Below are 13,253 nucleotides of genomic sequence, written 5' to 3' on the forward strand. Positions count from 1 at the left end.
TATTGGACAATAGTAGATGAATGAAATTTTGTATTGCACATCCTTGTACTACTTAAGCTATTATGTCCTAAATTTCATTTCGGCATGCGTTATATAGTCTATGAGATATAAGAATCCAAAGTTCACATTTTTTTCTTGCCACGACTTCTGCACCAAATTTTGATTCAAATTATCTAGCATTGTTAATCCACACTGGATAATCAAATACACTGTTTTTCAGTTCAAACCCTGGTCTTTCTGATGAGCCCAAATTGGAGAGAATTATAGAACACTTCTTGGCAAAATCATGTCAAAAATACCACATATTTCACCTTTTTACAGTCTTCAAATTTTCACTTAATTTATTTAGTATTGGAAAGTGGTACATAAATAAAAATTTATATTTCAAAATTTTGTGTTAATGCCTGAGATATAACAGCTCATATTCATCGCAAATTCATATTCACTTTGCACAGTCATGCATGGAGTCCAACAAATGACTACATCTCTGCCAGTATTGCTTTGACAAATGTTAAACTTCACCAATATTCATTGGGGACATGTGCAAATGTTCACATACAATTTGAAAGAAATCTAAGATGGTCAAGCAGGGAGGCCTAGGTGAGTTGACAAGGGATTACCCAAAGGGATCATCACTTTTTTAGTTTACTATTTCTGATTTTCAGATTTTCATAAATCAGCATGTGAATAATCCAAATCTAATAAAACCAACATAATTACAGTTTTGTGTCTTCAGTCATTAAGGTTTTACGTGCTTAACACATATATTTAACACATTAACTCTGTTGTTTAGTATATGACACTTGAAGTTCGCTTTATAATGGAAGTTCAGTTCTTTAAATAACAGCGAAAAGGGGGGGGGGGGGGAATTACTAATAGTTTTCAAAATTGCTGAGTCACAGTACATAATCATTTAAAACCAGATAATACTCGTGTAATTGAAGCTTCATGGGGAGAACGAAAATGACACAGTGAAAAGCAAACTTTCAACACCTTTTAAGAGGCATTTGCCCTCGAAATATTAACATTTATAGGCAGTGCACCTGAAGCTAATAAAATATTAGTCATGCCACACAACTACACTCTTCTACATCACAATGACATTCAAGTTTCAGGAAAGTTTATATTAAGGTACATATTACTTTCAACATTAAAAATTTCTACATGCGTGCAAAATGGCTCATCTGTACTATAAACAAAATATATCTGTGTCCAATCAGTGGAAAACTGTTGAAACTTACTGAAGTGAGAATCATGCCTCTCGATTTATTTTTCTCTAGAGACTCTAAAGTGCTAGTCAGTTCTTGGATCAGTTCTAAATTCAAGCCATTCACTGGAGGCCTCCCCATTGTGACAGTGGCAACACCTGTAACAGTTATATAATAATAATCTACTTCTGCAAACCTTTTCAGATCGCCCCAGTTTTCGTATAATATAGTATTGAATTTCAACGGAAACAAAAAACAAAAAATATTTTAGTCCTTATAATACAATGTCATTTCAAGAAAATATGCATTAAAACTGACAAACACATTAAAACCAGAAAATAACAACATTTTCAGGAACTCTACGGTCGTACATCATGCGACACTGCTCATCTCCTCTCTCTAAAATTCCACACAGCAGTACCTCACAACAAATTCAGTTCACTGCACCAATTTGATGGGATAACCAGATCACTTAATAAAAAAAGGAACAATGCAACACAACAAGCTGTTCTCTACTGTGTGAAAATCTGTGTAAAAAACGTGTGTTGAGCTTTTTGACCATTTTGGAAAATATCATATACCAAAAAAAATCATGGATTTGCTTCTCAAATCATTTCTGGAGAAGCTAACAGAGAATCTTAACACTTAAAATTAGTCATCTAGTTCTGTAAAACCCTGTTCAGAATTAAATTCCACAGTTTGACAATATGAGATAATATACCAGTCCAAGATTATCAGAGTTGCTGATACCTGTAAAGTATTTCAGCAGGTTTTCAGTATACTAATTATTCACAGATTTATTTATTTTCATGTATGTTACTAATCAGACATTAATAGCAACAAATTTAACATAAGATTACAGAACGAGTTTGTTGAGAAAACTATCTACGGAAGTTATAACTTTAGACAAAAAGACTCTCCATAGATATGCAATTATCCTTGGCAATATAAGGGTTAGTACACTTATCTTTGTCGATCCTTGGCAATATAAGGGGTAGTACACTTATCTTTGTCGATCCTTGGCAATATAAGGGGTAGTACACTTGTCTTTGTCACCAAAATAATGGTTATACACTTGTCCTGGTCACCAAAATAAATTTGTTTCTTTATCATTTGACGACACGTTTCAGGAGAACGCCATCATCAGATCTGTTAAAATTCATAAAAAGTTTTTTGTCATTTGCTACTCTTTCTAGTTTGGGCAGTGAGGGTGTTACCCAAGGGAGTAGGAAGTGACTAGATACTTTGTGTCTATAACATTTAGAAAAATTACATTAACTTCACTGTTAGCCCCAGAGATGTGTAACGGGAATGTCCTTGTTTATAAGTAACATGTCAGAAGAGACCTGGGACTGACAGTGATGCTGTTAGCTCAGTTGCAGTTAGTTTTGGCTGAGTTTAATCTCTTACAAAACAGAAAATGCAAGAACCAATCTGACATTTTTGCTACATTTGTGGTAAAGTCACAACATCAGAAATAAACAAAAAAATAGCCCTATTCATTATAACATATCTCCCATACTTGCATGTTATGCTTGCACCTCACATACAAAAACAAAAAGAAAAACAAAGTAAATGTAGTTGGATTTTGGTGCACTTATAGTTTGGAGGAAAGATAGGGACTGTATTACTGACTAATCTATTGATGGCAAGCTGAAATAATAAGTTACTTTGAAAAGTAGTCATTATCAGTTATGATGCTCCTTTTCTTAACTGAATTAAAATACAAGATCTTTTTTCTCTCTTAAATTGTAAAGTAATGTACATTTGTCAGGTACAAACTTAAAAAAGGGTCCTCATATCAAGTATATAGATATGCCATGTGAAATGGAGCCAGCGGCTCATAAACTAGGAATCTTAAATTTTCAAAAAACACATAACTACAGTAACTGATGATGAGCAAACAAGGCAGTGACTTCAGTGAGATATAAGAAAACACTTCAAAAATAAGTCAGATCAACACCCTTGATTGTTATCTCCAGAAATAATGCTCCAGTGGTAACAAAATTGTGAAGAGCAGCTCACACAATATTTCACAAAAGACTGCTAACACTTCCTTGCTTTATTACCACAATGCCACTTCTCTTATTGAAGCTTAGAGTATCACATACAATTCTACAGAATTTTACCTCTTTTATTAACTCTTCAAATACAAGATTAAAGCTATTCTACTGCACAACAATAACATAAGCACCTCTGTTCTAATAGTGGCAATTGTTTAAAAACATTCCAGATTTGCTATCTTCTTTCAGATATGAGCAATACAACAGAATGATTGGTGAAGATGTGAAGGTGTGGCTGTTCCACTTCATTATTATAACAGTGTAATTTCTTGCACTCCTTTTAGGAGTAAATGTACTGAGAAATGAATCCAAGAGCTGCAAGAAACTTATGGTAGTATCAGTAAAAAGTGCAGCAATGCATTTCACACAATATTGTCATTGCTCACGTATGATGCATCAATTCTTTATTAACTTTAACCAATGGAAAATCTGGGATAGGTTGCTGCTCAACAAACAGATGAGTTTGGTTGGTGTGGTTAGTGCGGATACAGAAGAGGTGTGGGGTGGCGAGGGATAACAGGGAAAGAGTGGACTGTCTGTAGAAGCAAGCAGCAAAGACAGGACAGTGTGCTCCTAGGTGCAGCTTCAGGGGGCTTTGATGAGTTGTAGACAAAGGAGAAGAGAGAAGAGAGAAGAAAAGAGGACAGATTAGGGGAACACAGAATATGTTGCAGAGATAGTTCTCACCTGTGCAATTAATAGAAGTTGGTATTTGTGGGAAGAATCCAGATGGCACACGCTGTGACTCAATTGTTGAAGTAAAGCACATTGTGTTGGGTGGTATGCTCAGCAACAGGGTGGTTCTACATGTGGACAGATAGCCTGTTAGCGGTCACACCCATGTACGTGGGCCATGGAATGTTTCACAATACTGAGATATTCTTTAACAATAATATAGAAACTGAATATAAATGTGTTGGCATATACTTTGCCTACTCTTCCACAGAATTGCTTTGACATTAACACACTTGTTGTACCTTGGAACCAGTTCACGTTTACCCTATTCGAACAGGCCATGAAAGCACCCTTCAGGTTTTCAACAAACGTGAGCGTTCATGAGCAAGATGCTCCTTCAGTTTTGGAAGCAGGAAAAGTCTGACCAATCCAGAACCAGACTATAGGGAGGATGCTTCAAGCTGTCCCACTGAAAATCCTCATGTAACAAGGCTTGTGTCTGCCAAACACAACAATTCAATTGGTGGTACTGGATAGCCCAACAAAGACATTCGAGGGTAGCACAGTATGTATGTCTACTGATTGTTGTATTGCAGGGCATGGAATCAACAAGTAGGATCCCTTCACTGTCCCAGAAAATAGAAGCCACCAGTTTTTGAGTTGGTGCAGTTTGTTTGAATTTGTGTGGCTTCTGTTGCAACTGAGGATGATGCCACTCCATAGACTGTCACTTCATTGTATGCGTGTTATGAGAAACCCATGCTTCACCCTCTCTAACAGTCTAGTCAATAAAGGTGTGGCCATAATGCTCAAAGAATGCTAATGCAGCACCCATTCTCATAGCTTTCTGGTCACCCATGAGTGTTCATGGGGCCCACCGTGTTCAGATTTTTGTAGTACCTTAAGTGCTGAGTAACAACTTTGTGCCAATTGAACAAGACACTTCCTGATGTTACCACATGTCACTAATCGTGAACTGTCAAATCCCTAAAATGATGTGACCCACCTTTTGTTTCAGTGCACCTGTGATTTTTGAGGCAGCCCTGATCTCTCTTCCTCACGAACATCTTTCTCCTATTCTTAAACATAAAGTACCACTTTCAGACATGGGCTACATTCTTTATACCGTAAATGGTAACAAGTCTGTGGTGAATGCCTCAGGGTCTAACATTTTCCACCTGCAGCAAACAAACATCATCTTACACATCACAGTCGGCGGGATTCACAATTGGCTCGGCCATGGTCACAGCTCTCAGGACTTGCCACAGGACAAGGTCCGACTTATAACTACACACAGCAACTGTCCGCGTCACACCAACCACCAGAAACTGATGAGTGCCTGCCCCAAGACAGATGCATTGACTAAGCATAAATGTTCCTTACTTTTTGGATGGGCCTCAGAGAATGCCACACACCAGTTGTAGCTAAGTCATTAGATCACATGGCTGCTTTCACAGACAGTCCAGGTTTGATGGATTAAGAGATTCCTGTGACAGGACTAGATTAAATGATATGGGAGGATGTGTAGGGTAGATCTTGCATCTAGATGTGCTGCAGAGGTACGAGTTATGTGATAATCTGTTTCTGAACATAGTGAGGAAGGTAATTTGGGTTTGAGAAGGCATCAGTAAACCCCTTGGCTTTTTTGAAGAGGGACTACTTGTTACCACAACAGACGTGATGGCCATAGGTGGCAAGGCTATACTGAAGGTACTTCTTGGTGGGGAACTGGTGTCAGCCATAGAAGTGGAGTTGTTGTCAGTGGCTGGTACTCATCCTCAGTCCAGATTATGAAGATGTTATCAATAAATATGAACCATGTGAGGGGTTTTGGATTGTGGGTGGGGAGAAAGGATTCCTTTAGAGGGACCATGAGTAGGTTGGCATAGGATGGTACCACTTGGGTGCAGATGACTGTGCTGTGGAATTTGTTTGTAGGTGATACCTTCGAAGGAAAAATGACTGTGGGCTAGGTTATAGTTGGTCATGGTGACCAGGAAGAAGGTTATAAGTCTGTTCTAATAGACTTTCCCTTCAATCCATTACAAGATTAATGTTTGACTTTAAATTACTTTATTAGGTCCAAAACTTCAGTCCCAGTTGCTAGGATGAATGCAATGTTATGATTTGTTTATGGATCTGTTTCACCAATTCATCTGCTACAGTTACAAAAAATCTACTGAAGGTGTTTGCCATTTCTAGAGAATCCACATCACTTACATCACTTTTATCGTCTTGCAGTGGGCAATGCTCACTCTCGCTCTCTCTCCCTCTCCACTTTGTCACTCTTCCGCTCACTCCATTTATGAAGGGTGATACGTCTTTTGAATAATTTTCCCTTTTCTCAGTACTTGTCTTACTGCAGAAGGCTTTTATTTCTCTGATCAAACAACAGTAGTCTTTCTTTTGGATTTTGTATAGAGTATTACGTGCCTAATTTTTTTTTTCTTTCTTTCAAGCCATAATACAATTTTAATTTATTTTTTGGGTGGGTTACCTCTCCAGACATCCAGATTTACTTTTTTTGGTACTTATTTACAGGCTATGTAACAATATGATGATAATTAAATAAAGAGAGAAAAGCTGGTCACATTTGGTATTTGTATCACTCTCCACATACGCTGATCAGCCAGAATATTATGATCACCTCCCTAATAGCTGGGACGTCCACCTTTGGCATGAACAATAGTGGAGCCGTGGCATGGCGTAGAAGCAATGACACCTCGGAAGGTTGCCAGAGGGAGCTGACACCCTATGTGCACACATGTCACCCTGTGGGAGGGAAAGGGGGGATGGATGTGTTTGATTGGGTTCAGTTCTGGTAAGTTGGAGGGCCAGCAGATCAACTGGAATTCAACACTGTTTCCTCGAACCTTGTGACATGGTACACTATCTTGCTGAAAATGCAACTGTTATCAGGGAACACGTCATGAAGAGGTTTACGTTGTCTGCAACCAGTGCATGATACTCCTTGGCCACAATGGTGCCTTGCACAAGTGCACGAACTCCACTGGACTCGTGGATGCTCATGTGAATGTTCCCCAGAGCATTACGGGGCTGCTGCCAGCTTGTCCCCATGCCACAGTACAAGTGTCAACGTGCTGTTCTCCCCGGAAGATGACAGTTTCGCAACCTCCCATCAGCATGGTGAAGAAGGTACCAGGATTCATCAGACCATGCAATGCTGTGCCACTGCATCAATGTCCAGTGCTGATAGACATGTACCCATTTCAGTCATAGTTAACGATGTCGTCATGTTCACATTGGCACATGCATGGGTAGTTGGTTTCAGAGGCCCACTGTTAGGAATTTTTGGTGCACTGTGTATTTAGAAATACTTATATTCTCCCCAGTCATTAAAGTCTGATGTTATTTCTACCACTGTTCGCCGCCTGTCCTGTTTCACCGGTCTGCCTAGGTCGGTAGTCATAAAGTTCTAGTTCTGGCTGATCTGTGTACACTGCTTCCCTCTTCTCCATCACAGATATATTTTTTAATAGAATGGAATTTTGTGATTTACCTTGCCTTTTATGCTCTCATGTTTTCTGTACAGTTCCCTCAGTCTTTTTGTTACTATCATGACTGAAAAATGATCTAGTCTGGAGTTTATTATCTGGGTGTCAAAGTAGCATAAACATATATTTATTAGTACGAGATCAATAGTAATTTCACTACACTTAGTTACTATGAGGCTCATTTATTTTTATCATTAGGATATATGTATGCAGTAAATTCAGTAGGTATCTTTATGTTCTCTGTATTTTTGAAGGCTTTTGTTCTCAATCTCTAAATCAGCAAAATATTGGAGAGACATAGGCAGTCAAGAAACTAAATAGAAAAAAGTCTACTGATATAGGCAAATAACATACTCATGAACTGAGTGTGGATTAAAATTTTAAATAATCAAAATAACACAACTTATATCTGGAATTTTTCATAGGTGGATTACTGCGTTTACCAAATAAGTGACCTAAAATTTTACTCAAATTATCAGTTGAGAGAAAGTGAGTTTGTATGGAACTATTTCCTTTTTATTAACAACGTTTTAACCCCCCCCCCCCCCCAAAAAAAAAACACATCATTCTGTGATTCTTCATCAGTTCATCTGTAACCAGCCCCACAACAATTTACTAATCCATCTGTGATGACTAATCACTGCCAAAGAATCTCATGTTGTTTACACTTAACATTAGTATTAACTAATATGAATACCTTACAAAAATATGATCTTCATTATTGCATAAACGGCAAACTCTGTGCCTAGGTATAGCTACTCAAAAAGATTTTGGGGATAATACAGAGAGATGGTTTGAGAAACAATAGAATAAGAAAGTGTGATCTGGCGCTGAGTCATAGTAACATGTTGTTCTTCACTGTCATGCAAAGTACTGTTCTTGGCATCAAGATGGCAATGGCAGCTTATATGGCAGCATATATAAACTTGTCACTTATTACTAGAATTGTTCCCTCACCTGTTTTGTCGTTGACAGCAACGGAAACTAAACTTTCTTTCGATGAGTATTCTCTCCTGCCACTTGAAACACTTTCGGCTGGTGCCAGAAACTTGCCGGAACTTTGGGAACGACAAAGGCTGCGTAGCTGCAATAGACTTCGCGGAGAAACCATTTTCATTGCTAGAATATGAAAAACATACTTTTAGGAATGACCATCCAGACAATGTTTATTTTCATATTGCAACGTATTGCCCATACTATACAGGAAAACACGCGAGAAACTGAAATATATTTGTTTTTGATACCGGTACCTTTAATCACGTATCATAATCGCCGGTACAACTGTTTAAAATTATGGGTATTTGAACAAGTGTTTTAATTTATGAATTGTAACGGCACCATAGCTTTCAGTCTTTATGGTAAATATGACAGAATGGCGTATTATAAGGATAAATACAAGTCTCCGATATTGCACTCCTATCTTTTAAGTTGGTGATATGCGCAAATCGTACCTGTTAGCGAAGTTCTGCGTCTCACAAACTATGAGATAGGACAATGAGACGATCTTGTACACGTATTCCTAGTGAGAATCAACTATCAAACCCACTATTTCGTGTCGTTTTGCTATTAACGAGAGGCATAAGACAGACGCTATTTGAACTTTTCTATCTTGGTCATAACACTTTGCCCCTCGTTCAAGGTTCATTCTGTAAACTTAATTTATACTTCCAGGTTTCTTCAGGGACGATAAACCGAAAGACTCGATTATATTAGTGAACAGAAAGTATTCAGGAACTTATGTTCTATATATCGAGAGTATTTGTATCCGAAATATAAATATCCCAAGTTTAGACTGTGGTAAGAAGGTTACAAGTAGCACAGTGTTTCATAAATTACTGCCATAACGTAATAAGTATGGAAATGAACGCAGAGTAATACATAGAAAAGCAGAATTTTTTGGTTTGCATTAATTTGTAGATATGTAGATAATTTGTAGATACACATTCCCTAAAATGCATTACAGGATACCGGCACTGTTGGCAGAAGAAGCATGTATGTTGGCGACGCCGACTGATGTGACGTAAAAGCGCAGACTGTAGTAAAAGCGGTAATTTCAAACATAAGCCGGAATATATTCGTTCATCGCAGAAGACGGATGCGTTGTAAGTCTTTTATTTTGTGTATCAGCTTTTCCTCCAACGCAATTTTTGCATTTCTGAGGTATATAAAATTTCGTTTATTATTGGAGCAATTCATAATTCTTCTATGTCGCTGTGCTGTCGTACTTTTCCTATACCAAGTTAAACACTCGACTTTTCTTTTCCATTCTGATTAGATTTCAGTTTTCAGATAATGTTCGTTATAGATATAATAGGTAGTCTATGGGTGATTTTGCAGCTGAAAAAATTGTTGCTTTGATGGAGAGAATATGAGAGTGTCAGGTCTACAAAGTAAGCGCGCCCGTATACGTTATAGTTCACATTACGTGATGTGTTTCCTACAAATTTTTGAGATCATATGTAATGGGAATATTTCTGCCCCAGTTTCTTATTTTATAAAAACTCTTATCTATTAGGGCAAAATTAATTTTTTTTTGTTCATCATTCATGTGGTTGCGGTATTTTTGTTTATTGATAGTGTTCTTTATTTGATTTGTCATGAATAGACGAAATGAAAATAATAATAATAATGTCATGTAAAAACAATATGTACATCTTTGTATAATATTGAACCATAAACAATATAAACTGTATGAACATGGTTAAAATACATCTACAATAAATGCATTTTTAAAATCATATTTGCTCATGCACACTGCATATTTGTAAACCATAAGAATGTGTAATTTATATAACATATTTTTGCTCATCTAGAAACATACATTTGTTATACAATGAAGCACACTGCATATTTGTAAACCATAAGAATGTGTAATTTAAATAAAATATTTTTGCTCATCCAGAAACATACATTTGGGATACAATGAAGTACAGCAAAGAACACAAATATCGAATGTACCTCTACATATAATTTCTTTCTCATTCTCCATGCTAATTCATGTATTAATCTTATATCACTACATACAGTATTATCCTGAACAAATAAATTACTATACATCTCCATTCACACTGCATCACATTCTGGTATTCATTCAATGTTCCATTTGAAAAAAAAAAAAAAAAAAAAAACAACCTTCTCTAATATCCAATCATATCTCAATAAGATTTCAGAATATGCAGAAATTGAATCAGAGCTCAATAACATTTCAGCATATGCAGAAACTGAGAACTTGTTTTAAATCTCAGAAATGTAAAGTGGTGCACTTAAAAAATCCAGAAAATAAAATATTCTTTGACCTTAACATCAGTGCTTGACTATTGGAGTCACTCAAATTGTACAAATACCTGTCTGCAACCATTTGTAGGGATATGAAATGTGATGATCGCATAAGACCAACTGTAGCTGATGTAGGTGGCAGATCTTAACTCATTGACAGGATACTGGGAAAATACAGTCAGTCTGCAAGAGAGATTGACTACAGAACACTTGTGCATCCCATGTTAGAATATTGTTCAAGTATATGTGTGACTCATATCAAGTAGGATTACCAATGGGTACTGAAGGTATACAAAGAAGGACAACATGAATGGTCACAGGTTTGTTTGACTCTTGGGGGAGTCTCTTGGAAATGTTGAGAATTCTGAATTGGCAGAAGCTTGAAGATAAATGCCAATTATCCTAAAAAAGCCTACGTAAAAACTATTGAGAAACAATATTAAGTAAAGAAACTACAGATATTCTTCACTGTCCTATGCATTGCTCCTGTAAGGACCTTGAAGACATGCTTAGACTAATTATAGCATACAAAGAGACATTAAATCAGTCATTCCCAGCAATCTGTACACGATTGGAATGGAAAGAAACCCTAATATTGGTACCATGCTACTACTCTTTGTCATCCATTTCACAGTGATTTGTAGTGTAATTGTAGATTAATGTTTCACCATCCCATTATGTATCACTTATGTTTGTGGATTCTTGTGTTTCCAGTAGTACCAGAAACAAAGACAGTGTTCAGAAAAACATTATCAGTTAATAAGCAATGTCATATGAGAGGTACAGCAGACAGTGCAGTTCATTGTAGAATTTTGGGTGTTTCTTTCCTTGTAATATTTTTAGGTAGTATACAGCTTTCATATTGGATGTACCATTATTCCAGAATGCTGCATGGACTAAGTACATATGAGAATTATTTTAATGTATTCTCAGTTTCATATTCTTTTCATGTACTCCTTACAGAATCTTCACAGTGCTGGAGCTTACTGAACAAGACATAAACATCATCTAGCGAATTTTCTTGTATTATTACTATACAATTTTATTTTCAGTCCCAATTCCAAACTTATACAGCAGATGTTGAAAATTTGTAGCATGCTGTGGACTCTTGAATGTAAACTGCTGATACTTCACCACTATGTGACTAATTTAAACAAATTATATTTGATTTACTTTCGTTTCCATTGATTTATGGTGAGGAGGTCCTCTAGAATGTAGAGCATGTCAGAAAAACAATGATACATATCAAATATTTACAACTAAAACAAATAGGCTAAGGTGCCTTCCACAGGTCTCAAGTGGAATGATCGCCTTTTTTTTTATGTATGCTATATGAAAGGATCATTTTACAACACTCATTTACTAAGATCACATTAATGCACTGATTTTAAAATTAATTTTTATTTATTTATTTATTTACAATGAACACATTACTGAACTGAAATGGTGCTCATTGGAGTAGGAGTTGGCCACCGATAAACCCTTTAGACTTCACTTAAACTGAATTTTGTTGACTGTTAAGATTTTTATGGCTGCTGGCAAGTTATAGAAAATGTGTGTTCCTGAATAACACACCTTTTTGTAAAATAGTAAGTGACTTCAAATCCTTGTGAAGATTATTCTTATTTCTAGTATTGATTCCACAGACTGAGCTGTTGGCTTGAAAAAGTGTTATATTTTTAAGGGCAAATTTCATTAAAGAATAAATATGTAGGGAAGCAGTAGTTCCCTAAACAGGCCTCTGCAGGATGTTCTTGAGTTCACACCACATATAACTCTTATAGCACGTTTTTGTGCCCAAGATACTTTAGCTTGGCTGGATGGGTTACCCCTAAACATGATCCCATATGATATTATGGAGTGAAAGTAAGCATAGTATGACAGCTTTTTCATCTTTACATCCCCTATGTCTGACAGAATTCGCACTACAATTAGAGATTTGTTTAGACACTTTAGCAGCTCTATGATGTGCTCCTACCAGTTGAATTTATTATCAAGCTGTAATGTCAAGAATTTAACACTGTCCACTTCTTCTAACTGCTTGTCATCATATGTTAGGCATATACTTGTGGGAGACCCCTTACAAGGTTTGAGCTGCATGTAGTGTGTTTTTTCAAAGTTTAGTGACAAAGAATTAGCTAGGTACCAGTTATTTATTTATTTCATGTTCCGTAGATCTCGTATTGTGAGCATGTCACATGAGATGTGGAATGAGTCAAACATGCAAAAAGATACAAAACAGTCTTCATTAAATATATAAAAAATGTTCTACATAACTGCATATAGTTAATACATAGTTTAGAGGAAAAACAGATATTGTACATATAGCAGCAGATTTCTTTGAGTGTTAATATGAAATTTCATATTTTAATTTGGGGAAAAATTGCAAGCACATTTCTTTGTTAACAAGATGGATAATTCTATCTAAATGCTATTCCCTTTTTGCATCATAAAACTATTCTAATGTATAAACAGACATATTTAATGTCCACAAATATTCCATTAGTCAATCTTTC

General features: G+C 36.4%; 2 protein-coding genes across 6 annotated transcripts in view; one reads left to right on the forward strand and one right to left on the reverse strand.

Annotated features, from left to right (window-relative positions):
- The window catches only part of LOC126354492 (enoyl-CoA delta isomerase 1, mitochondrial-like), a 59,626-nt gene extending 50,158 nt beyond the window's left edge, over positions 1–9,468 (reverse strand). Inside the window, exons 1-3 of one of the 2 annotated variants that reach the window (XM_050004218.1) lie at positions 8,712–9,468; positions 8,419–8,580; positions 1,242–1,366 (exon numbers count right to left, since the gene is read on the reverse strand). In XM_050004218.1, coding sequence (XP_049860175.1) covers positions 1,242–1,366; positions 8,419–8,578 — 285 coding nt within the window. In that variant the 5' untranslated portion in view covers positions 8,579–8,580; positions 8,712–9,468. The remainder of the gene's footprint in view (positions 1–1,241; positions 1,367–8,418; positions 8,581–8,711) is intronic. The other variant, XM_050004219.1, reaches the window with a different exon arrangement.
- The window catches only part of LOC126354490 (meiotic recombination protein DMC1/LIM15 homolog), a 108,735-nt gene continuing 104,946 nt past the window's right edge, over positions 9,465–13,253 (forward strand). The window contains exon 1 of one of the 4 annotated variants that reach the window (XM_050004213.1): positions 9,465–9,563. The gene's annotated coding sequence lies outside the window, so the exon portion shown is untranslated. Of the gene's footprint in view, positions 9,622–10,735; positions 10,915–13,253 lie in introns of those variants that run through there. The other 3 variants (XM_050004214.1, XM_050004215.1, XM_050004212.1) reach the window with 3 other exon arrangements.

This window comes from Schistocerca gregaria, chromosome 3 (genome assembly GCF_023897955.1).
Source record: "Schistocerca gregaria isolate iqSchGreg1 chromosome 3, iqSchGreg1.2, whole genome shotgun sequence".
NCBI lineage: Eukaryota > Metazoa > Arthropoda > Insecta > Orthoptera > Acrididae > Schistocerca > Schistocerca gregaria.